Source organism: Babylonia areolata, chromosome 14 (assembly GCF_041734735.1).
Source record: "Babylonia areolata isolate BAREFJ2019XMU chromosome 14, ASM4173473v1, whole genome shotgun sequence".
NCBI classification, from domain to species: Eukaryota; Metazoa; Mollusca; class Gastropoda; order Neogastropoda; family Buccinidae; genus Babylonia; species Babylonia areolata.
The window spans coordinates 2,560,470-2,587,902 of NC_134889.1; the positions used below are offsets into that span (position 1 = coordinate 2,560,470).

General features: G+C 46.8%; 1 protein-coding gene across 1 annotated transcript; it reads right to left on the reverse strand.

Moving 5' to 3' along the window:
- Positions 1–550: 550 nt before the first annotated feature.
- Positions 551–27,225, reverse strand: LOC143289446 (solute carrier organic anion transporter family member 2A1-like). Its single transcript, XM_076598415.1, has 13 exons — positions 27,087–27,225; positions 24,672–24,945; positions 22,458–22,574; positions 21,668–21,896; positions 21,072–21,257; positions 18,334–18,420; positions 16,706–16,927; positions 13,313–13,477; positions 11,681–11,864; positions 10,924–11,068; positions 9,206–9,360; positions 2,585–2,649; positions 551–1,192 (listed from the first exon to the last, which is right to left on the reverse strand). The coding sequence occupies exons 2-13, from the start codon at positions 24,885–24,887 to the stop codon at positions 924–926; spliced, it is 2,040 nt and encodes a 679-aa protein (XP_076454530.1). The 5' UTR covers positions 24,888–24,945; positions 27,087–27,225; the 3' UTR covers positions 551–923.
- Between the last annotated feature and the right edge of the window lie 208 nt (positions 27,226–27,433).

Sequence of the window (27,433 nt, forward strand, 5' to 3'; positions counted from 1 at the left end):
GAGTTGTTTGATGTTAGCGTTTCCTTCTATATTGTGCCTATGTCTCCCCTTTTAATGTTTTATTTTTTCCAATGCTCTGTATCTCCCCCCACCCCCACACACACACGCGCACACACACATACACACACACCATTTTTCACCCTCTGCCCAATACCGTTCCCTCCACCACGCCCCGCCCTCCACCCTCCCGCAACCCCCCCCCCCTTTTTTTTCCCCCCGTCTAATATCACTTAAAGTGGAAGACGTTAAACTGAAGACTACAACACACACATGTATATAATGCTGACATCAGATCTACTAACTCACATACACATGATGATAAAATATTTAAGATACTTTAAATTTCGATTTACTTAAGATTCATTATTTTTATTCTCAAACTCTTCTAGTAAGTTTCAGTCAAGAACACAATCATTCTTATCATTGGTACAAAAGCACTTGTATATCCTTTCATCTGTATATTACGTGAAATCGAAGGCTTTACGTGAAATCGAAGGCGTTGCGTTGTCTTTTAAACTATTACATTCCAACAACGGATGAGTAGGTGTGAAAAACAAAGGGGTGCGTTGGGGGGATGTGATTACGTTTGTATTTTTTTGTCTTTCTGTACCATCATCATTAGTCAGTGGACACTGAGACATTCTTCCGTGATTGTTTATTCATTGATTCTTTTTTTCCTTTTTTTCTTTCTTTTTTTCATATTTTTTTTTTCTTTTTTTATTATATAATTATTATCTATTTATTTATTTATGTAAGCTTATCTATTATTTATTCACCTTTTTTTTCTCTCAAGGCCTGACTAAGCGCGTTGGGTTACGCTGCTGGTCAGGCATCTGCTTGGCAGATGTGGTGTAGCGTATATGGATTTGTCCGAACGCAGTGACGCCTCCTTGAGCTACTGAAACTGAAACTGTCTTTCCGTTTTACACTCCCACCGAGGTCAAAAGAGTGTCCCCTCCAGCCGAAGCCTTCGTGTTCTTCTGAAACTTGTTGGTGATTCGATCTGTGATGGCGGTAAGGATGAGGAGGATGAACCCCGCTGTTTGCAACAGGGCACCGTACCCATACATCGTCCACCGCAACTTTACGTTGTCATAGAGACGGCAGGCCCCGCCCCCTGTGCAGCTGTCCTCCCATTGGATGCACACGCTGTCAATCAGCTTGCCGAAACAGATAGGTCCCAGCAAATAACCTGAGGGCAGAGCGACGCTTCCAGTTCAGCAGTCAGTCATTCTTTGTTCTTTCTTTGTTCATAAAGGTTTGCATGGTCTTGCTCACGCTGACGTTTCATTTCTTCATTCATTACTTCATTCATTTTTACTTCATTTATAGTTCATTTATTCAAAACGTTTACCCATTCTTGTGGATGCATTAACCGACACTTTCATTCATTCATTCATTCATTTGTTCGTTCATTTATTTCGGCATTCATTCATTCAAAACGTTTACCCATTCTTGTGGATGCATTAACCGACACTTTCATTCATTCATTCATTCATTTGTTCGTTCGTTCGTTCGTTCATTCATTTATTTCGGCATTCATTTATTCAAAACGTTTACCCATTTTTTTCTGTCTCTCTGTATCTCTCTCTCTCTCTCTCTCTGAGCCTGTGTGTGTGTGTGTGTCTGTATGCGTGCGTGCGTGTGTGTGTGTGTGCGCGCGCGCGTGCGCGCAGCCTCAGTGTGTACGCATGTGTGCGTGAGTGCGCAAGTGTGTTTCTGCAGGTCATATGCAACTTGAATGAATGAATAAATGTCTGTCTGTCTGCCTCTCTCTCTCTCTCTGTGCGTCTGCCTCTCTTTCTATGCCTGTCTCTCTCTGGTTATTTTTCTGTCTGGTTGTCTTTGTGTGTCCGACTGGTTATTTATTTGTTCCTCTGTCTCAGTGCCTGACTGTCTTTGTCTGTCCGTCTGCCAGTCTTTGTCCGTTTGCCAGTCTTTGTTTGTTTGCCAGTCTTTGTCTGTCCGTCTGGAAGTCTTTGTCCGTCTGCCAGTCTTTGTTTGTATGCCAGTCTTTGTCTGTCTGTTTGCCAGTCTTTGTCAGTCTGCCAGTCTTTGTCTGTTTGTTTGCCAGTCTTTGTCCGTCTGCCAGTCTTTGTTTGTTTTCCAGTCTTTGTCCGTCTGCCAGTCTTTGTCTGTTTGTTTGCCAGTCTTTGTCTGTTTGTTTTCCAGTCTTTGTCCGTTTGTCAGTCTTTGTCCCTCCGTCCACAAGTCTTTGTCTGTTTCCCAGTCTTTGTTTGTTTCCGGTCTTTGTCTTTTTGTTTGTTTGCCAGTCTTTGTCCGTTTGCCAGTCTCTGTCCGTCCGTCTGCCAGTCTTTGTCTGTCCGTTTGCCAGTCTTTGTTTGTCTGTCTGTCTGCCAGTCTTTGTCTGTTTGTTTGCCAGTCTTTGTCCGTCTGCCAGTCTTTGTTTGTTTGCCAGTCTTTGTCCGTCTGCCAGTCTTTGTCTGTCCGTCTGCCAGTCTTTGTCTGTCTGCCAGTCTTTGTCTGTCTGTCTGTCTGCCAGTCTTTGTCTGTCCGTCTGCCAGTCTTTGTATGTCTGCCAGTCTTTGTCTGTCTCCTCAAGACAAAGCCAAAGTCCACCGACCCGTGACAGAAGTCATGAAGGAATGGAACCCCAGAGCCAGCGGTTTGTCTCTTTCCTCCACAGCCCTGCGATAAAACAAAACAAAACAATTCACCACCATCATCACCACCGGCTTTTACACCTGCACCACCACCAGCACCAGCACCACATTCATCATCATTTTCTTCTTCTTCTTCTTCTTCACCACCATTACAATAATCATTATCATCATCGCTGATTATCACCATCACCATCTTCATCATCAGCAGCACCTTCACCATCACCATCTTGATCACCATCACCATCATCATTATCACCATTGTCTTATTCATCACCACCACCACCACCACCATCATCATCATCATCACCACCACCACCACCATCACCACCATCCTCACCACCACCACCACCACCACCATCATCACCATCATTATCATCATCACCACCACCATCATCATCATCATCACCACCATCATCACCATCACTACCACCACCACCACCACCATCATCATCATCATCATCACCACCATCACCATCATCATGAAATGAAATGAAATTATGGTGCTTAGAGCCTCGCCGACCACTAAGGCCATCTCAAGGCTATCGCCGCGTCAATTACTGCTACAAGGCTAAAAAAAACAACCAATTAAAACGAGTCACCACTTCAAACTTTCCACTCCAAAGTTAAAAAAAAAACTTCCATAGTTTAAAACCTTCAAATCTGGTTAAAAAGGTTCACTTCTTTTAAGAAGTCCATCAGCGCCCACGGAGGGACATCACGAAACAAAGTCTTCAAAGAAACCGCCGTGTAATGTCTGCGTCTAACGTCATGCAGATCCCAACAGTCAAGGAGCACGTGTTTCACGGTGAGAGGCTCGTCACAGGGAACGCATCGAGGGGCCTCCTCCCCCTTCAACAAGTAAGAATGAGTAAAAAAAGTGTGCCCCGTACGCAGTCTGCACAGCACAGATTCCTCCTTTCTGTTCTTCACCCCCGAAGGGAGGGTCTCCCCCAGGTCCGGACGGATCTGGAAGAGCTTGTTGTCCATCTGGGTGTTCCACTTCTCTTGCCAAAGATCCTTAACGTAAGTATTGACCTTCCGCTTCATGTCTGTATAGGGTACCAAGGATCTGGACAATTCTTTCTTTACAGCGTTCCTGGCCAGCAGGTCTGCCCTTTCGTTACCACGAATGCCAACATGTCCGGGAACCCAGGCCAACACAACCTCGTATCCTTTCTTCGTTGCGAGAGTAAAAGTTTCATAAAATTCCAGCAGTTTGGGATGAGTGATATTCCTGCAGGCGATCGCCTCCAGGGCTGATAAGGAGTCGGAAAAGATCATGAATCTCTTCTGTTTGGAAGAGAGAACCATTTTTAACCCCAGGACCAGTGCGGTCAGTTCCGCGGTGTATACCGAGCTGTCAGACAGGATGTGTTCCGTTGAGGGCCGGTCAGGAAAGGCGGGACAGAACGCAGATGCGGCGACTCCGTCCTCTGACTTGGAACCGTCAGTGAAGATGCCTTGAAAGGTGGGGAATTTGTGGCACAGTTCCGAAAAGTAGGTTCTGTAGGCCAGAGAACTGGTGGTGTCCTTACGGTACGAGGCCAGATCGAATCGGACCTCAGGTGTTGTAAAGGTCCACGGGGGGCTGTCAGGGAACTTAGAGAAATCTGAGATGCCACTGACATCCAGATCGGCATTTTCCAAGTGCGGCTGAATGCGGAGTCCGAGAGGAGGTATGCAGTTTGGGTTGTCTGTAAATTTCTTATCGAAAGGGTTGTTGAATACAGCATCGTAAGCAGGGTTTGTAGGTTCCGAAAACAATTTCAAATAATAGTTCAGGGTCAGCTTCAGTCTGCGGTTGGAAAGAGGCAGTTCCCCCGCCTCTGCGTACAGGCTGTGCACAGGGGTGGTGCGGAAAGCACCTAAGCTGAGACGGAGCCCTTGGTGGTGTACAGGGTCCAACAGTTTCAGGTAGGACGGTCTGGCCGAGCCGTATACAACACTTCCATAATCCAGTTTGGACCGGACCAGGGCTCTGTAGAGGTGCAAGAGAGTCCTCTTATCAGCACCCCAGTTCGTGTGTGCCACAACTCGGATGATGTTCAGGGCTTTTAGGCAAGATATTTTCAGCTGTTTAATGTGGCTGAGAAAATTCAGCTTCTGATCGAAGACGACCCCTAGAAATCTGGCTTCCTTGACCGCCGGGATGGTGGATGTTCCCAGACGGATTTCAGGGTCCTGATAGAATTGGCGAAAATTATGAAAGTGGATGCATTCAGTTTTGGAGGACGAAAATGTGAAGCCATTCTCCTCTGCCCAACACTGGATTTTGTTGACGCAGAGCTGAAGCCGTCGCTGGATGCTGGCGTACGTGCTGCCGGTTGCATATAAGGCAAAATCATCCACGAACAGCGAGCTGTCCGATCCTTTCTGAACGGATTGAATGATGTCATTAATTTTGATGCTGAACAGAGCCGGCGACAGGATGCTCCCCTGCGGGACACCCAGCTCCTGCTCGTGAATGTCGGACAGGGTGGTGCCGACTCTCACCTGGAATTGTCTGTCTTGTAAAAAATTGTGGATAAACTGAGGCAGGTGTCCTCGGAAGCCGAGCTTGTGCAAGTCGGAAAGAATACCAAATTTCCACGTGGTATCGTAAGCTTTCTCCAGGTCAAAAAATATGGCCACCACATGTTGTTTGTTGACGAAAGCATTTCTTATCGTGGTTTCCAGACGAACCAGATGGTCAACGGTAGAGCGATGCTTGCGGAAACCGCATTGTTCCTTCGCCAGAAGGCCGTCGGTCTCTAGTTTCCACATCAGTCTACCGTTGACCATCTTCTCCATCAGTTTGCAGACGCAGCTGGTCAGTGCAATTGGGCGGTAGTTGGAGGGGTTCGAGGGGTCTTTTCCTGGTTTCGGCAGTGGGATTATGAGGGCTTTCCGCCAGGAGGGTGGAAAGAAACCTGTGACCCAGATGTGGTTATAAACTTTAAGCAGGGTGTCCAGACAGGTTTGGGGAAGGTGCTTTAGGAGTTTATAATGGACTTCGTCCATTCCTGGACAGGAATCCGTACAGGTCTGAAGGGCAGATTTAAGTTCGTTCATTGTGAAAGGAAGGTTGTAATTCTCTGTGTTGTCGGAAAAGAAGTTACATGGTGTTTTTTCTGACAGGTTTTTGGTTTTAAGAAAGCGAGCAGATTTGTTAGCAGATCTCGAGTTCTGTTCTATTGTGGAGGCAAGCAAATTGGCAACTGCTTTCTTCTCTGTGACCAGAGCGTCTGAAAGTTTAAGATGGTGGAAGGTCGGGCATGCGTTTTTGCCCTTAATTCTTTTTAAAACCCTCCACACTTTCTTCTTGGGTGTGTTGGAGGTTAAGGAAGAGCAGAAATCTCTCCAAGACTTCCTCTGGCTCTTTTTAAAAACATACCTGGCTTTCGCCCTCAGCTGTTGATGGGTTCGAACGCTATCGGACTCCGGTCTCCGAAAGACGCGTCGCTGCGCTCTCTTCCGAGACTTGCGGGCCTCCCGACATTCCGCGTTGAACCAGGGCGTTCTAGGGACCTGAGGCTTGGAGGTAGACGATGGGACTGCTGCTCTGGCGCAATCTAAAACGATCCGAGTCAGAGCGTCAGCAGGGTCCTTGCTTTTCAATACTGTTTCTTCCTGCAGCTCCGCTCTTATCTTGGTGGTAAAAAAACTCCAGTCTGCTTTGTCATAGTACAGGCGGTCAGGCAGAGAGTCACCTTCTCCATCTGTGGGGCGGAGGACGACAGGAAAGTGGTCACTCCCGTGCAGATCGTCGTGCACTTTCCACTCGTAGTCCAGGACCAACGATGGATCGCAGACCGACAGATCTAAACACGAGAGCTTTCCAGAGGACAGATGCAGGTAAGTGGGAGACTTGTCGTTAAGACAGCACAAGTCCATGTCAGAGAGAAGGTTTTCTAAGAGAAGACCTCGGGCTGATGTCATCTCACTTCCCCAGAGCGGGGAGTGTCCGTTGAAGTCGCCCAACAGTAAAAACGGACGTGGGAGCTGGTCGACCAGGTTCATGAGGTCCTGCCTCAGAACACGGACGGAAGGGGGAAGGTAGAGAGAGCAGACAGTGATGGTTTTCTCGAGCGTGACTCTGACTGCCACCGCCTGTAAAGGGGTGCTTAAAAGAACTGTACTGTATAAAAGGGACTTTCGAATAAAAAGAGCGACACCTCCCGTCAACCCCTCTTGCTTCGGTTGAGCGGGTTTAAAAACGGAGTTAAAACCAGAGAGAGATAAAACCTTGCCATCTCTTTGCAGAGTCTCCTGCAGTGCCAGCACTGAAGGTTTCAAAGCACGACAAAGCAGCTGGAGTTCCTGGAAGTTGGCATAGAATCCCCGGATATTCCAGTGGATCACTGCCATTAAAAAGGTTTTTAAAAAAATAAATAAATAAATAAAGCAGCAGCCTATTCCATCGCTACCCCCTGCTCCTCCACTTGTGGTGGCTCAAGGTCCGCCAGGATGGAATATTTGTTCTTTGACATAAATTTTTCGGGTTCCGACCGGGTCGGAATATCCACCACCTCGGCCCCTCCCGATCCCGCCGTGGCCGCAGCCCTCCCCTCCTTGAGTTTTGGAGGTGTGGGGGGCTTCCGGCCACTTCCGCCAGCCCGAGGGCCAGGCAGACGAGAGGCGGGGCGAGGGGGGCCGGGGGGGGGGGGGTGGGGCGGGAGGCGGACAACGTGCCTCCGCCCGAGGCTTTTCTCTCCCGCCCAGCAGCCCCTGAGGACTGCCGCGCAGGATGGGAAGGGGTGGACACAGCGCCTCCACCCAAGGCCAACGGTTCCGACGAGGTGGTTAAGTCGTCCGTCTGCGTTCCTGTGGACGTCGTCTGGACTGCGACGTCCACCGTCCCGGATCTGACGACAGAGGCATACGACGTCCTAGGCGACGCGGCCTCCACCTGTTTCCTTGCCTCAAAGAAGGAAATTTTCTGTTCTGTCTTGACTTTCTGAATTTGTTTTTCTTTCTTCCAGGCGGGGCAGTCCTCCGATGAGGACGGGTGGCCACCTCCGCAGTTCGCACACAGGGCTGCACTGACGCAATCGCCCTGGTGCGCCGCCTTCGAACAGGTGCCACACGCCTCTTCCTCCTTACATCTGTCTCTCACGTGTCCGAATTTCTGACACTTAAAGCATCTCAGAGGGGACGGTACGTACAGGCTGACATTAACTAGCAGGTATCCGACCTGAATGTCCTTGGGGACATCCGGGCAGCAGAAGGTGAGGAAGAAAGTGTTGGTCGGGACTCTGTCCGACCCCTTCCTCACCGTCACCCTGTACACATCGGTCACTCCCTGAGAGGACAGTTCGCTCTTGATCTCGGCCTCAGACACACCTTTCAACTCCGGGCATCTGATGACTCCCTTTGAGCAGTTGAGACCTTTGTGAGGGGAAATCTTCACTGCCCTATCCACGAAAGTGGTCGCCTTGAGAAGGAGCTGTGTCTGTCTTTTGGATTCTGTCTGTACTAAAAACGCTCCGCTCCTCAGCCTCTTGATGGATCTGAGCGATCCTGCCAGACACTGAAAGCCCTTCTGGACAGCGAAGGGGCTGAGAGCCGACAAGGGCTTGTCGTCATCAGCGCCCTCCATCACTAGCCACGATGGCCAAAAACCAGAGGTCTCGACGACCTCCGACTCAGAGTCTGAGTCGTCCGTTCCCTGTCGTCGTCTTTTTCCGAGTTTGGGGGGGTGTATTTGTTTAGGATTCATGTTGAAAGAAAAATGTGAATTCATCCCTCCCTTACCCACCCACCATGGGGTCCAACTTAGGGGCCAGGGTCAAGGGAACACCAGCTTGACCCCTTCCAGGTTTCGGGAGGGATATACAACCAGCAGCCCAGCTCCAACGTGCTCCCCCCCGATCATGCCCAGCTCCCGGGGACAGAGAGCCGAGCACTACGGGGGTTACCTTCGTCAGCCACTAAACTGCCAGTCTTGACCCAGCCCCACGAAGGGGTAGCCGATTGATACACACGGGCCAATGTGTGCCGCCTGTCTTAGGAGAGGTCCGAGCCAAAGGGATGTGTTGAGAGCAGCGTGCTCTCTCAATCCCCAGGATCTCATTCCCCTCCATCACAGGTCGCGCCGCACGGCAAACACGGCGGGCCTAAAGAAGGCCGCAGAGAAAAAAAGAATGTGGAAAAGAAGGCTTGATGGGGAGCTGAGGACAGAAAAGAGGCGGTAGAAAGAAGAACAAAGAATAGTGAAAGGGACAGTGGGTCACGTTTAGTTTGGGCCTCACTCACGACCTGTTCGGCATGGGAAGCCCTATCAGGGGCATCAGTACAAAACCACTACTTATTCAGCCCTAACAGCTACGATGGCTATGTAGGCTGTCAATTAAGACCTGGGACCAGAGCACCAAACCCCAAGAAGCACTGATGCCCCCGCCGACATAGCTCGCTCGATCACTGGCCACTAAGCCTCCCGACCACGACAAGGTAGTGACCCTCCCGGGAGTGGGTCAGGAGAACACCAGCCTGACCCCCTCCAGGTTTCGGGAGGCACCATCATCATCACCATCACCATCACCATCACCACCACCACCACCATCATCATCATCGTCAGCTGATAGTGACGCACAGTGCCGCACCTCATGTAGATGATCAGTTTGGGGACGATGGCGAAGGTGGAGAGGAGGAAGCTGACGCAGGCATTGACGATGAAGGGGTAGAACATGTCACAGCTGTAATCACACGTGCCAGCCTCCGCCAGCCCTCCAGGGATGCACGTGCAGTTCACGTAACTCTGGAACAAAACAGGGGCCAGTTATTTTCCTAGATGAATAATGATAACAATACAATGTGGAGTGATGGCCTAGAGGTAACGCATCCGTTTAGGAAGCGAGGGAATCTGAGCGCGCTGGTTCGAATCACGGCTCAGCCGCCGATATTTTCTTCCCCTCCACTAGACCTTGAGTGGTAGTCTGGACGTTAGTCATTCGGATGAGACGATAAGCCGAGGTCCCGTGTGCAGCATGCACTTACCGCACGTAAAAGAACCCACGGCGACAAAAGGGTTGTTCCTGGCAAAGTTCTGTACAAAAATCCACTTCGATATGAAAAACAAATAAAACTGCACGCAGGAAAAAATACAAAAAAAAATGGGTGGCGCTGTTTTGTAGCAATGCGCTCTCCCTGGGGTGAGCAGCCCGAATTTCACACAGAGAAATCTGTTGTGATAAACAGAGAAATACAGTACAATACAATACAGTACAATGGAACTTTATTCATCCGAATGGAAATGACATGTGCATTCAAAGGCTCCTCACTCACACCAATCAGTCTCTCAGCCCGAAGTCGAGTCTAACACACAGATATAAACATAGCAAAATATCAACTTAAAAGTGGAGAGTGAGATGGGGTGTAGATGTGAAGGCAGCCGCAGAGAAAGGAAGGGGCAGATTTGTGAATACATTTATAACATAGAGTGCTGATCTTGTACTTTATTCTGTGTGAGACAGGGAGCCAATGGAGATGCTGTAAAAGAGGAATACATGACCAGGAAAAGTGAAAGAAACTGATCTATTGCCGTGTCTGTTGCTGTGTCACAGATCATCAGAGAAAGTGTGAGGAATCAATTTCCCTCTTTCATCGTAATTGGTACAATCAAGAAGAACCTTCCTTTGTTTGAAACTTTCATCCTAAACGGCAGAATTAACAGAATCGTCTTCCTTTACTTCACCCTTTCATCCTAAACGGCAGAGTCAACAAAAGCATCTCTCTTTGTTTCAGCCTTTCATCCTAAATGGCAGAATTAACAGAAGCAGCTTCCTTTGTTTCAGCCTTTCATCCTAAATGGCAGAATTAACAGAAGCATCTGTTTCAGCCTTTCATCCTAAACGGCAGAATTAACAGAAGCATCTGTTTCAGCCTTTCATCCTAAACGGCAGAATTAACAGAAGCATCTTCCTTTGTTTCAGCCTTTCATCCTAAATGGCAGAATTAACAGAAACACATTCTTCTCCTTCAGTCTTTCGTACACTAATGCGTTGGTATGCATCTGTCTATCAAATGTGATGTGGCATGGTACAGATGTGTCCGAAAAGCAGTGACACTTTCTTGAGAAACTGAAAAAAACACACTTTGTAAACAACAGAAGCAAAACGTTCAACCCATACAACTGTCTTTCATTGTGAAATGGCAGATGAATACAATAGAACTAGGAAACGTCCACACTGAACCGAAAGCGTCGGAATCTTACAAACACTCTGTTGTGATCATTGACTAGAAGTTGACACTGAAGACAAGGACCACAACACGGTAATACCACCCTGGTGGGGTACAAAATAACAAATGACGCAACACTCACCCCCCTCACACTCCCCTTGCACCCCGCGTGGCAAGGCGAGAAGAATGTCCGGCCGTCCCCCCCACACACGGGGAAATAGTCAGTGTCGTCACAGCCACAGCCCTCCATGCAGTCAGACATGGTAGTCTCTGGACTGGACAGCGGGCTGCTCACACACAGGGGAACACAGCGTGTTGGGGATATCACACACAGGGGAACGCAGTGTGTGTGTGTGTGTGTGTGTGTGTGGGGGGGGGGGTATCATACAGAGGGGAACACAGCGTGTGTGTGTGTGTGTGGGGGGGGGGGATATCACACACAGGGGAACGCAGTGTGTGTGTGTGTGTGTGGGGGGGGGGGGTATCACACAGAGGGGAACGCAGCGTGTGTGTGTGTGTGTGGGGGGGGGGCGGGTATCACACAGAGGGGAACGCAGCGTGTGTGTGTGTGTGTGTGTGTGTGGGGGTATCACACAGAGGGGAACGCAGCGTGTGTGTGTGTGTGGGGGGGGGGGGTATCACACAGAGGAACACAGCATGTGGGGGATATCACACAGAGGGGAACTGACTGCCAGACAGACAGACATACAGAAAAAAAAACACACACACACACATACGCACGCACACTCCCACACATACATACAAAACACACACACACACACACAGAAACACAGACACACACATTTACACACACACACACACACACACACATTTGGACACACAGACCCCCCCCCACCACACACACACACATACACACACACACACACACACACACTGACCCAGGACTGTTGTACAACCAGGGCTGGTCACACTTGAAGGCGATCTGCAGACAAGTGAGGGCGAGACAGATGGCCATGATGACTGTGGCGAAGGTCAGGCTGACTGTTGGGCCCATCTTGAAGCGTTTGGTCAGGTACCCTCCAATGAAGGTGCCGATCGAGCCCACCCCCAGCATCATCCCCGCTGAGAGAGGCAACACAACGTCGTTTGATTGATCGAGTGATTGACTGATATGGATACTTCTACAGCGCCTATCCTTATATTGCACACGTAAAAAAACGTAAAGAGATAACGCGCCCGCGTAGGAAGCGAGAGAATCTGAACGTGCTGGTTCGAATCACGGCTCAGCCGCCGATATTTTCTTCCCCTCAACTACACCTTGAGTGGTGTTCTGGACGCTAGTCATTCGGATGAGACGATAAACCGAGGTCTCGTGTGCAGCATGCACTTAACGCACGTAAAAGAACCCACGGCAACGAAAGGGTTGTTCCTGGCAAAATTCTGTACAAAAATCCACTTCGATAGGAAAACAAAACTGCACGCAGGAAAAAAAATACCCCAAAAAAGGGTGGCGCTGAAGTGTAGCGACGCGCTCTCACTGGGGAGAGCAGCCCGAATTTCACACAGAGAAATGTGTTGTGATTAAAAGAGAAATACAAATACAAGCTCTAAGCGGTTTACAAACACAGGGTCATTTACTCAACAGGCTGCCTACCTGGGTAGAGCCGACTGACGGCTGCCACTGGGAGCTCATTGTTCATTCCCTGTGTCATTTAATCAGATTTCAGGCACGCACACATACACACTCAAACATTTAACATTTTACGTGTATGACCGTTTGTTTATTTACCCCGCCATGTAGGCAGCCGTTTTTGGGGGTGTGCATGCTGGGTATGTTCTTGTTTCCGTAACCCACTGAATGCTGACATGGACTGCAGGATATTTAACGTGCGTGTTTGATCTTCTGCATGCGTCACCGAGATTCGAACCCGGGACCCTCAGATTCAAAGTCCAACAAGTTCTGTTTTATTTGTTGTTGTTGTTGATGTTGTTTCTTTTTCTTGTGTGTGTGTGTGTGTGTGTGTGTGTGTGTGTGTGTGTGTGTGTGTGTGTGTGTGTATGATATGGTGTGGTGTGGTGGTGGTGGTGGTGTGTGTGAATCAGAATCAGAATCATCAGAATCATATTTATTTGTCATGAAAACCGGAAATGAAAGGTTTATAGACACAAAAAATAAAAGATTTAAAAAAAAGAAAAAAGAAAAAAAAGAGAACTAAATCAAATCAGCAAATGAAAAGTGTTCCAATTAAAACGTGACGTGTTCTTTGAAACATTCACATATGAATTTTGTTAATTGAGGTTGAACGGGGTCATAATTTCACCATTGACTGTATCAGTATCATCAAAATTTGTAAATTCAGAATTCATATCTGTTGTGGGCGTGCGTGCGTTCGTGCGTGCGTGCCTGTGTGTGTGTGTGTGTGTGCTTGTGTGTGTGTGTGTGTGTGTGTGTGTGTGTGTGTGTGTGTGTGTGTGAATTTAGAGAGAGACAGAGACAGAGAAACAGAGACACAGACAGAAAGAGCATGCAGGCGTGTGTCTGCAAAACAAAACAAAACAAAAAAACGTACCCAAAGCCATGTTGGCTTTCCAAGCAGGGAAGGAGAACTGGTTTTCAATGTACTTGGGACTGAAGGCGTACACTCCAGCCCCCGACATAAGTTCAAAGCACACGGAGAGCACAGCGCACATGTATACAGGGTTCGTGCACAGGCGCCAGATGGCTCCCAGAAAGCCTGATAGTACAGCATCAATACACGTCACACTGCCAGGAGTATTGTCAGTCATGGTAGCCTGACAGTACAGCATCAATACACGTAACACTGCCAGGAGTATTGTCAGTCATGGCAGCCTGACAGTACAGCATCAATACACGTCACACTGCCAGGAGTATTGTCAGTCATGGTAGCCTGACAGTACAGCATCAATACACGTAACACTGCCAGGAGTATTGTCAGTCATGGCAGCCTGACAGTACAGCATCAATACACGTCACACTGCCAGGAGTATTGTCAGTCATGGTAGCCTGACAGTACAGCATCAATACACGTCACACTGCCAGGAGTATTGTCAGTCATGGAAGCCTGACAGTACAGCATCAATACACGTCACACTGCCAGGAGTATTGTCAGTCAAGGAAACCTGACAGTACAGCATCAATACACGTCACACTGCCAGGAGTATTGTCATTCATGGTAGCCTGACAGTACAGCCAGACTACACGTCACACTACCATGAGTATTGTCATTCATGGTAGCCTGACAGTACAGCATCAATACACGTCACACTACCATGAGTATTGTCAGTCATGGTAGCCTGACAGTACAGTCAGAATACACGTCACACTGCCTGGAGTATTGTCAGTCAAGGAAACCTGACAGTACGGCCAGAATACACGTCATACTGCCAGGAGTATTGTCAGACAAGGAACCTGACAGTACAGCCAGAATACACATCACACTACCAGGAGTACTGTCATTCATGGTAGCCTGACAGTACAGCCAGAATACACGTCACATTGCCTGGAGTATTGTCAGACAAGGAAACCTGACAGTACAGCCAGAATACACGTCACACTGCCAGGAGTATTGTCAGACAAGGAAACCTGACAGTACAGCCAGAATACACATCACACTGCCAGGAGTACTGTCAGACAAGGAAACCTGACAGTACAGCCAGAATACACATCACACTGCCAGGAGTATTGTCAGACAAGGAAACCTGACAGTACAGCCAGAATACACGTCACACTGCCCGGAGTATTGTCAGTCAAGGTACGAATACTCCTAGGAACCTTATCTGTCAGAATACACATTACTCCCAAGATTATTGTCATTCAAATTATAAATACCCCCTGGAACCTTGATAGAATACTCATTACAGCCAGGATTGTTGTCATTCAATGTACGAATTACTCCTAGGAACCTTTTCTGGCAGAATATACATTACTAACAGGGTTATTGTTATTCACAAAAACCTTGTCTGCCAAAACACACATTACTCCCACGATTATTGTCATTCAAGGTACGAATTACTCCTAAGGAACTTTGTCAGAACACACATTACTGCCATGATTATTGTCATTCAGGGTACAAATACTTCCAGGAAACTTGTCTGTCAGAATATACATTACTGCCAGGATTCTTGTCATTCAAGGCACGAATACTTCCAGGAAACTTGTCTGTCAGAATATACATTACTGTCAGGATTCTTGTCATTCAAGGCACAAATACTTCCAGGAAACGTGTCTGTCAGAATATACATTACTGCCAGGATTCTTGTCATTCAAGGCACGAATACTTCCAGGAAACTTGTCTGTCAGAATATACATTACTGCCAGGATTCTTGTCATTCAAGGCACGAATACTTCCAGGAAACTTGTTTGTCAGAATATACATTACTGTCAGGATTCTTGTCATTCAAGGCACGAATACTTCCAGGAAACTTGTCTGTCAGAATATACATTACTGTCAGGATTCTTGTCATTCAAGGCACGAATACTTCCAGGAAACTTGTCTGTCAGAATATACATTACTGTCAGGATTCTTGTCATTCAAGGCACGAATACTTCCAGGAAACTTGTCTGTCAGAATATACATTACTGCCAGGATTCTTGTCATTCAAGGCACGAATACTTCCAGGAAACTTGTTTGTCAGAATATACATTACTGTCAGGATTCTTGTCATTCAAGGCACGAATACTTCCAGGAAACTTGTCTGTCAGAATATACATTACTGTCAGGATTCTTGTCATTCAAGGCACGAATACTTCCAGGAAACTTGTCTGTCAGAATATACATTACTGTCAGGATTCTTGTCATTCAAGGCACGAATAATTCCAGGAAACTTGTCTGGCAGAATATACATTACTGCCAGGATTATTGTCACGCACGGTCCGATTTACTCATTAGAACCTTATATAATATTCTCAGGATTATTGACATTCAGGGCACTAATTCCTCATAGGAACCTTGTCTCTCAGACTACTCATTACTGTCAGGGTCATTGTCATTCAAGGTATAGATTAATCCAAAAAGCCTTGTATGTCTCAATACATACAACGCCCCTGAATATTGTCATTCAATGCACAAATACTCCTAGGAACATTGTCTCTCAGAATACACATTACAGCCAGGGTTAATGTCTTTCAGAGTAGGAAATACTTCCAGGAGCCTTGTCTGTCACAATACACGCTATTTCTTGTAGCTGTTGTTGTTCTTTTCATCCTTCTCCTTCACTTTCTCCTGTATCTCTTTTTTCCGCACCAGGTCATTGTCACTACCACGAGTAACTGTTTAACGTGAGTACATCTCTGGTACGGTATCAACGGTTCTCTGTTGTTGCTGTTGTTTTTTACCTTTTATTTTCTTTCGTTCATGAATGTGCTGTCTTTGGGTCAAATCACCTTATAGTTTTGACAAACTAATCTCCATCTGTTTGGCCGAGGATAGAGCATTTCAAGATCAAGAAGATTTTTGTTCGGTTATTTCGACATGCCCTCCACCCTCCCCCTCTCTGTCAACTTTTTTCCCCCGTGTGGTGAGGTGTTGTGATTTTTAGTAATCTTTCGCCAGTGGTGAATGTTACAGGGAATGATGAAGACATAGCTGGGAGATTTCCTGGACCGAAAGTACGTCATTGAAATAAGGTACGTGTTGAACTGTTTGCTGCAAGGATAGAGAAGAGTCTACTTACTTCGATGGTGTAATATTTCTGCTGAAGGCTTTGGCTGTTGTAAGAGTTTTGTCCGGTTATCACATTAGGCTGCGTGAAACCAACCAACCAACCAACCAAACAAACAAAAACGACAATAAAGAAATAAACGAACAAAGACAACCAAGAATTCAACACCCTGTACGAACGGCATTCAACAAACGCGAAGTAGAAACGTCAGAGCGGAAGCAGCCCCCACCCCCACCCCCCACCCCACCTCCACACACACACCCAACGCCCCCTATCCCCACCTTTCACCAAGTGGGACAGCCTCCTGCCGACCACCTCGTTCTCTGTCTGTGCCTTGGGGAGCTCCGTGACGTTCACCTCTCTCTCCTCGTGCCCCTGTTTCCTCATCCGCCTGGGGAAGAAGAAGAGGGGCAAGGCGCACACACAGGCACAGGCACCGAACACGATGAAGCCCAGCCACCACGCCCCGATCCAGTTGGGGTTCCGGTACTTCATGTCCGTGTCTGCAGGCATCCGGCCAGAAGGGGGTGACTACTACTGTGTGCCTGGCGTGAGGTGGGGGTCGGGGTGGGGGGGAGGGGAGGGTTGTAGGAGACGAGAGGAAGGGGGGGGGGGGGAGAGTTGTAGGAGAGGAGAGGAAGGGGGGGTAGGGGAGGGTTGTAGGAGACGAGATGAAGGGGAGGGGGTAGGGGAGGGTTGTAGGAGACGAGAGGAAGGGGGGGGGGTGGAATAGGGGACGGGTAAGGTAGGGTAGGGAGGGGCTGGGTATGGGGTAAGGTATGATATGGTATGGTGTGTTAGGGTAGGGTATTGCGAAGTTGGGTAGGGGGCGGTATGGTAAGATAGGGTAGGGTAGGGCTGGATATGGGGTATGGTATGGTAGGGTAGGGGCAGTGTAGGACTGGGTAGGAAGTATGGTATGGTAAGATAGGATATGGGTAGTGTAGGGCTGGGTAGGGGGTATGGTATGGTAAGATAGGATATGGGTAGTGTAGGGCTGGGTAGGGGGTATGGTATGGTAAGGTAAGATAGGGTAAGGGTAGTGTAGGGCTGGGTAGGGGGTATGGTATGGTAAGATAGGGTAAGGGTAGTATAGGGCTGGGTAGGGGGTATGGTATGGTAAGATAGGATATGGGTAGTGTAGGGCTGGATAGGGGGTATGGTAAGGTAAGATAGGGTAAGGGTAGTATAGGGCTGGGTAGGGGGTATGGTATGGTAAGATAGGATATGGGTAGTGTAGGGCTGGGTAGGGGGTATGGTATGGTAAGGTAAGATAGGGTAAGGGTAGTGTAGGGCTGGGTAGGGGGTATTGTATGGTAAGATAGGGTAAGGGTAGTGTAGGGCTGGGTAGGGGGTATGGTATGGTATGGTAAGATAGGGTAAGGGTAGTGTAGGGCTGGGTAGGGGGTAAGGTATGGTAAGATAGTATATGGTAGTGTAGGACTGGGTAGGGGTTATGGTATGGTAAGATAGAGTAAGGGTAGTGTAGGGCTGGGTAGGGGGTAAGGTATGGTAAGATAGTATATGGTAGTGTAGGACTGGGTAGAGGTTATGGTATGGTAAGATAGAGTAAGGGTAGTGTAGGACTGGGTAGGGGGTATGGTATGGGAAGATAGGGTAAGGGTAGTGTAGGGCTGAATATGGGGTATGATATGGTAAGATTGGGTAAGGGTAGTATAGTGCTGGGTAGGGAGTATTGTCATCATCAACAACATCATCATCATCATCATCGTCATCGTTGTTATCATCGTCATCATCATCATCATCATCATTATCGTCGTCATCATCATCATCATCATCATCACCATCATCATCGCTGTCAAGTAGATATGAAGTGGTGTACATGGACCATTTCGCAGAGCTTTGATGCCTCCTTGACACTGACACTGACATTGACACTGACACTGACCTTCCAAGGTAACGTAGATCGATGAAAAGAACCCCCCAAGGGCGAGCCCCAACCCTGGCCCGACGACGCCTACAGCAATGATGATACCTGTACACACACACACACACACACACACACACGCTCACACACACAGAGTAAACACAAAGGCAGAGATAGGCAAATCACACACCACCCACTTATAAGACTGTTGTACAGACCACCCATTTCTACCTGTGTTGTCAATTACAGGCCACCCATCAATACAGAATTTTGCGTTAACAGTGACAGATCATCAACCCATATAGAACCCTGATTCATCAGTGACAAATAATCAAAATCGAAATCGAATTTTTAAAAATTATTATTGATAGTGATAAACCATCCGTCCTTCACAAGTGGAGTGATGGCCTAGAGGTAACGCGTCCGCCTAGGAAGCGAGAGAATCTGAGCGTGCTGGTTCGGATCACGGATCAGCCGCCGATATTTTCTCCCCCTCCACTAGACACTGGGTGGTGGTCTGGACGCTAGTCATTCGGTTGAGACGATAAACCGAGGTGCAGCATGCACTTAGCACACGTAAAAGAACCCACGGCAACCAAAGGGTTGTTCCTGGCAAAATTCTGTAGAAAAATCCACTTCAACAGGAAAAACAACAAAAACTGCATGCAGGAAAAATTTTTTTTCTAAATGGGAAGTGCTGTCAGTGTAGCGATGCACTCTCCCTGGGGAAAGCAGCCCGACTTTCACACAGAGAAACCTGTTGTGATAAAAAAAGAAAAAAGAAAAAGAAAAAAAAATCAAACCCACAAACATAGTACCCAACCTTACCAGTGATAAATCGCCTTTCTAAATAGAACCTAGTCTCGTCAGTGACAAACCACCCAACCATATATAGAACCCAGCCTTATTCAATGATAGAATCCCGTCTTATTAACAATCCAGCTCTCGATAGAGAACCCCACCATAGCTGTGAGAAATCGTCCATCTAAACAAAACCCCGATTCATCAGTGACAGACTTCCCAATAATACTGAACCTTGTCTTATCAATGACCAAACACCCACCCATATAAACTGTCTTATAAACTGGGCCTACATCTGCTCGACTCGTATCTGAGACTGACACCACCTAACAGTTGGGCCCACAGCAAAGTGAAAGTTGTTATGGTCAATGGCTTCTCAGATGTAATGGGAATGCATTCACAGCTTAGTCTATGTTCGTGTCTATGACTCTCAAACTAGGAAGCGACATTGCACTGGCTCTTAGTGCTGCAGCCTTGGGGGCTAGCTGGCCTTTGGGAACCATCCCAACGCCGACTGTCTTAAAACCCTCTTGGCCGGGAGAGTTGGGATGTAACTTGGGCAAGGGCCCTCTCCACTGTAATCAAATTAGCTAGACTACCCACCCATGCAGAACCCAGTCTTCACAGTGACAGACCACCCACCACCTATAGAACAATGCCGTAACAGTGACACACCACCCAAAACCTACAGAACATTGTCTTAACAGTGACAGACCACCCACCACCTATAGAACAATGTCTTAACAGTGACAGACCACCCACCACCTATAGAACAATGTCTTAACAGTGACAGACCACCCACCACCTACAGAACAATGTCTTAACAGTGACAGACCACCCACCACCTATAGAACATTGTCTTAACAGTGACAGACCACCCACTACCTACAGAACAATTTCTTAACAGTGACAGACCACCCACCACCTATATGATAGTCAGTCGTGTCCGACTATGACCATCAGAACAGCAGAGGAGGCAACTGCTGTTCCGACTATTTGGGCTAGAATTTGATTATAGTGGAGAGTGTCTTGCCCAAGTTACATTCCCACTCTCTCGGCCAAGAGGGTTTTAGGACAGTCGGTGTTGGGGTGGTTCCCAAAGGCCAACTAGCCCCCAAGGCTGCAGCACTAAGAGCCAGTGCAATTTTGCCTCCAAGTTTGAGAGTCATAGTCCTTAACAAAAGACTAAGCTGTAAATGATTTCCCACTGACTGGAGAAACCATTGAAAATACAGCTCTCACTTTGCTGTTGGCCCAAATGTAAACTTATGTCAATCTGTGATATAAGCCGAGTGTAGCACCACTTATAGGGCATTGTCTAATCAGTGATAGACTACCCACCCATGTAGAAACTTGATAGAGCGCTAAATCATTATCTTATTCTTCCCCTTCCATATGTGAGTTATTGTGTGTGTGTGTGTGTGTGTGTGTGTGTGTGTTTTATGTTTATTGTAAAGTGAGCTCCTTTGAAGGGAGGAAAGCACTCAATAAGTATCCATATATAATATTATCATATAGAACCTCGACGGCCGCAATAGCCGAGTGGTTAAAGCGTTGGACTTTCAATCTGACGGTCCTGGGTTCGAATTTCGGTAACGGCACCCAGTGGGTAAAGGTTGGAGATTTTTCAGATCTCCCAGGTCAACATATGTACAGATCTGCTTGTACCTGAACCGCCCTCGTGTGCATACGCAAGCAGAAGATCAAATATGCACGTTAAAGATTCTGTAATCCATGTCAGCGTTCGGTGGGTTATGGAAACAAGAACATGCCCAGCATGCGCACGCCCGAAAACGGAATATGGCTGCCTACAGTGGCAGGGTAAAAACAGTCGTACACGTAAAAGCCCACTCATGTCCATACGAGTGAACGTGGGAGTTGCAGTCCATGAACGAAGAAGAAGAAGGCGAAGAAGAAGAAGGTATAGAACTCTGTTTTATCAGTGACAGACCACCCACCCATGTAGAAGCCAGTCTTGACCCTGAGCACGTTGGCGTCCACATAGGTGGTGATGAAGGAGGTGCGAGGGGTCTTGCCCACCCCCTGCAGTGCCATGCCCGTCGCGATGACTGCCAGGGCTGTGCCCACATGGGCATGTGCCCGGCTGTCCCCCTCCTCCTCCTCCTCACTCCCCCCTCCATCCTCTGGGGGACAGTAGTGTGGGGGTGGGGGTGGAGGTGGGGGTTGAGGACGCCGGTGATCAGGACCAGAGAATGGTGATGAAGATGGTGATTTCAAAGTTGATATGGATAATGATGACGATGATTATGATCATTTGTGAGAGAGAGAGAGAGAGAGAGAGAGAGAGAGAGAGCGAGAGAGAGCGAGAGAGAGACAGAGACAGAGAGAGAGAGAGAGAGAGAGAGAGAGATCGACAAAGTGTGGTGAAGCAAACGTACACAACTACACTGCCGCAGCTTACTAACTTTGACCCTTCACCTTACGGACTTCTACAGAGATGTCACATGGTCCTCTTTTGCCGTTTTTCAATTGTAGCATTGCCCCCGCCCTCTCTCTCTCTCTCTCTCTCTCTCTCTCTCTCAGTGATGCTGACCTGTGGAGGAATGGCAGTCCAGTACAGTGTGGTTGACACCATCACAGATCTGACCCAGCAGACTCCTGGAGGGCACAGCTGACACCATGCCGCTCAGGTTGGCTGGGTCCACTCCAGTGGGGGGCAGGGAGGGGCTGGGAGCTCCGAACATGAAATGGGGTAGCGCACACACAAAGCCAGACAGCCCGAACAACAGGGTGAAGAATCCTAGCGCACGTGGAATATGTACCTGTACAGTGCACCCGGGTCACTATACTTTGGAATGTACTGCAGCAACTGATGGCAAGATATAAACAAGGGACGAACACGTAACAAAGCAGAAAAAATGGAGAGAATTTCAATGTAAATAAGATGTTTGACTGACATCCCATGTTCACCTGAGGAACGGAATTGTGTTTGAGATTAGGTGTTCGATTCACTGAAAGGTGGCAGACTGGATTTTTGTTGGGCCCCCTCACATTGAGACTGCAGGTCAGGTGTCTAAACCTTGCACTTGTCTGTCTGGTTGTAGCTTCATTAACGAAAACGGACATTTCGCTGTAATTATGAAACTAGTCAGTTTGTACTCACTTCTATCATTGATGTGAGAAATTTCCACATCGATTAAGATACTGACGATTGCTGTGTGTAATCTGCAGGTGTCAAACCACAGATAAATCCAATACAACCCTGTTGTTTACAGCCCAACCCGCCATAAAGAGTTCACTTCAAGACTGAGTCACAAAGACAGAGAGAACTGAGGAAATAAAGGAGAGCTCAGCATTCACACCATCATGAGTGGTGCACTGACCTTGTTGGTGATGAAACTGACGAAGAGGACGATGAGGAGGAAGCCCACGTCGTTAGCCGCCAGGATGACGCCAGTCTGAGAACTGTTGAAGCCGAACTGCCTCTCCAGCGTCGTCACCTGGTCCACACACAACCTGCAGTGTCAACACCCACAGTGATGGCCTAGAGGTAACGCGTCCGCCTAGGAAGCGAGACAATCTGAGCGCACTGGTTTGAATCACACTGGCAGTCGCTAGTATTTTCTTCCCCTCCACCAGACCTTGAGTGGTGGACGCTAGTCATTCACATGAGATGATAACTGAGGTCCCGTGTGCAGCATGCATTTAGCACTCGTAAAAGACCCCACGGCAACAAAAGGGTCGTCCCCAGGAAAATTATGTAGAAAAATCCACTTCGATAGGAAAACAAAAAAATACAACAACAAAAAAAAAAAAAAGATGTCCCTTGGGAGAGCAGCCCGAATTTCACACAGAGACATCCATTGTAATAAAAAGACAAAACAGAATAAATTTTACAAAACAAAAACAAAAAGCCCCCAAACTTTTCAGTTTTCAGTTTCAGTTTATCAAGGAGGCGTCACTGCGTTCGGACAAATCTAATCAATCTACGCTACACCACATCTGCAAGGCAGATGCCTGGTCAGCAGCATAACCCAAAACCCTAGTTAGGGAATGGGTGCATGCATTTATATTTGTGTAGGTATGACTATCAGGGCAGATTTCTTCTTGCAGGATTTTGCCAGAGATCAGTTTATGTTGCCAGAGATTCCTTTTTCAGTTCACCACGTTCGTGCTGCACACGTTTATCGCCAAACCTGAATCACTAGATGCTTAGTTTGGTTATCCGGTCAAACTTGGGAGAAAGGGAGAGACCGAGATTCAAACTCAGACCCTAACAGACACTGTACTGGCAGTGTAAGCGTTTTAACCAATCTGTCACTAACCTTCAAGTTCCTCTGTCTTCATACTCAGTAATCTGACAACACTTCAAATAAAAACATAAGCGAAAGAAAAAATAATTCACAATGTTCTAATCACAAAAAATGGCTTGGAATCTCATTGCCACACCCCTTTTTTGCCGACGTAAATCAAAGCTGCTATTGACACCTTTCTTCAGAACAGCTGGAGTCAAACAGAATGATATAACACAATACTCAGTTAATCTGTGCACTGCACCCCTCAGTTCAACCACAGCTTTATCCTTGGTCTGCGTCTGTTCGGATGCAAGCCATCTCCACCCCCCACCCTCTTCCTCCTCCTGTCCACCCCCCTCCCTTCACTCTCAAAGTCTTTCTTCCTCAGTCTAGTGACTTAGAAATAAGTTTACAGTTAAGTCAGCAGCAGAGTGAGAGCTGTATTATCAATGGTTTCTCCATTGCAATGGAAAATCATTACACCTTAGTCTTTTGTGGACAATGACTCTCAAACTTGGAGGCAAAATCGCACTGGCTCTTAGCACTGCAGCCTCGGGGGCTAGTTGCCCTTTGAAAACCATTCCAACGCTGACAGTCCTAAAACCCTCTTGGCCCAGAGAGTTGGGATGTAACTTGGGCAAGACACTCTCCACTATGATCAAATTCTAGCCCAGATATTCAGGACAGCAGTTACCTCCTCCGCTGTTCTGATGGTCGTAGTCGGAAACGACTGACTATCACACCTATACATATGACAGATAGGATGACGATGACAGGCTCCTTGCACCCCAGGATCATTGAGAACAAGGTCCTTGGCAACAAGCCCCCTGGTGGCTGTGTGGGTCGCCTTGAGCGACACACCCTGGCACACAGAGGGCAAGGAATTCCGTGGGTAGGAGGGCTGCAGTATGGCAACTTGGAAATGAAATGGAGACAAGAGGCAAAGAATTCAAAACTGCACTTTGGTTGTTAGTTGATGGAGCTGAACGATCATGCGGCTGTGTAGGAGAGCAGCGAGACCTACTGTTCATGAATTACACCATTCAGGTGGCATGGGAAACAAGCCATCAACATCATCATCAAAATCATCATCAGCAACAGGAAAACTGGCAACAACAGGAACAGCAACAACAACAACAAAATCAGCAACAGCAGCAGCAGTACCAGCAAAAACAACAGCGACTGCAATCACAACAGTAACAACGACAACAGCATCAATCACAGCGCTATACAGGTATGCACCATCATCATTACCATCATCACCGTCATCACTGACGACACCAAACAAACGACGTCACAGACCTGGCTGGTGATGTAGTGGGTCAGTGTTGTCGTCATCAAGGCGTTGGCGCTGAAAAAACCCGCGTACACTGGCATGGTCGCACATCGCCTCAGTGCCTTGGGCTTGCAACTTCCAATGCCACAGTCTGTCTCGTCATCATCGCTGTTGTGGTGGGTGATGGTGTCTGTCCAGTTGTTGTCGTGCTCTTGGCACTGTGCTGACTCGCTGCTCGTCATTGTGCAAGTGCCAGACCTCAGAAACGGAGGAGTGATATCGCCTGGCTGAAGAACTGTGCTGGAGGCCAATGATACAAGATAACATAGGTACAGGTACAAGCACAGGCACAGGCATAGACACAGGTACAGGTACACGTATAGTACAGGTACAAGTATAGGTATAGACACAGATGCAGGTGCAAGTACAGCTACAGGTCTAGACACTGGTGTAGGTGCACGTATAGTACAGGTACAAGTACAGGTATAGACACACGTGCAGGTACACGTATAGTATAGATACAAGTACAGGTATAGACACAGGTGCAGGTGCAGGTATAGTACAAGTACATGTACAGGTATAGATACATGTACAGTTACAAATATGTATGGAATCAGGAACATCATGGATATAAAGAAGGAACAGTTATTGAAATTAAATTAATACTTGAACAGGAATACACCAGGCCCTGCTCATTCACTTACATATATTCCTTCCTATAATACAAATTCACTGCCACAAGCATTTACGAGATTTTACAAAGCATTTCATAATCAACAAAAGAAGTACTAGACTAATGGATCAAGACTTATATTACTGTTTAATTTTTTGGACAGTCAGTGGGATTATTTTTGTGATGTTACTTAAACACGGTTTTAGTTATAATAGGGAGATGGTGCACACGTTTTCGTCAGGCACATTTCGTCCCTTGCAGGGTGACAAAAAATGTCATATGACGTCATGGGCAGCCCACCACCGTCACTAGTTTTTCTGGGTGTGCACCACAGAATACTAAATAGTTTAGTATTCTGTGGTGTGCACTGCCTTTCTTTGGACAACTTTTTGGCAGAGTTCGATCACATCATTTTATTTGCACAGACTGAACCAAGCAACAAAAACTATGTCGTCAAAAAGGTCTTTAGAACTCAAGACATATACAGCATTACAAAAGAAAGCAACGTGGTAAGTTTATTACTTTAAAATCTTTTTTCTTTTCTTTCTTTCTCTTTTTTTTAATTTTATTTTAGATTCCTCTGATCCAGATCTGACGTTAATAAAGGACAGACAGCAGATGACGTAATCGGCTTGGCACCTTTGCCTTGAAACGGAATATATATATATATATATATATAATAGATCTTGTCGACAGTTGTCCAAAACAACAATTTCCCCATCCCTCAATTTCACACACACACACAAAATTATGTGTGCTGTGGGTAAAATTACGCTTCAAACTGATATTCGGTGTGTTAAGTCTCTCAAACCAGATGAGGCTCTGTGTTGAATTTTAAACAGATCAGTTCGAATAATTGAATGGCAGAGATTTGACAAGAAACACGCTCAAAGTAAACATAGAAGATTAAAGCAAATAACTGGTGCAATTAAAATCTGATGTATACATAGGTGAATAGATTTTATGCTCGTTTAGCTACAGTTGATTACTGGCAGAATTTGTCCACAGAAAATGTTCGTGAATGGATCTCGGTGATCTCAAGTTTTGGGCTGTTTTTTGTTGTTTTTTTCTTTTGCTGAATGAAGTATTTTGTTGGAGAGACGTTTACATAAGTACTTCGTATGATCAGTTCCCAGTTGATCTTTGTCAATAAAGACACCTAATCTTATTTACGTAGCAGCAAGGAGAGATAAATTGAATGAAAGGCTTTTCTTTTTCAAACTCTTTGATACGAAAAATAAGTTGCATGAGTGCTGTATGACAAGAATGATTTTCAGGGAATCCAGACTGATTTTCATGGATTGTTGTTGTTTTGTTTTTTGTGTTTTGTTGTTGCTTTGTTTTTTGTATTTGTTGTCAAAGGGATTAGAATATATAGATTTCTCCAGGTGTTTTTCAATATGCTTAGACAAAATAGACAAGACAGAAATTAGCCAACAGTTAGAAGGGTCAGAAGAATCACCTTATTTGTACAGTAGAATGCCTCTACCTTGTTGGAAGTTTGAAGGAGATTTTTTTAAATTTTTATTAAGACACAAATTATAAACAAATGTCAGTGTAACACCAATAGCAAAGAAGAAAAAGAAAAAGGACGAGAAGAAGAACTACTACTACTACTAACAACAACAACTACTACTACTACTACTACTACAACAACAACTATTACTACTACTACTCCAGATACAATGACAACAACAACAACAAGAAGCTGAAGAGTTCTCTGATACTATGCATCACAAACATCCACACCACGAGAACGATCCAGTACCTGTAAGAGACTTTCGGGTGACAAAGCTGCCTCTCGTGTTTCCCTCCCAATATGTTCTGTCACCACAGATGGCCGTGCACTGCCTGGTCCGCACACAGCAGCCCTTCTTTTGTCTCGACTCGCTCTTCGCCCCAGCCAGTCAAAAATCGTCTCAGTAAGGGCCGTCCTACGCAAGCGCCAGCGTAACCGTCGGAACATTCTGGGCGTCAGTTGTTGTAAAAAGCACGCTCGTAAAAACGACTGAACGTGGAAGTTGGTGCGACAAACACCGACGACGAGGAAGAAGAAGAAGGAGGAAAGAAAAGGAAGAAGGAGGAGGAGAATAAAAAGGGGGAGGAGGAGAAGAA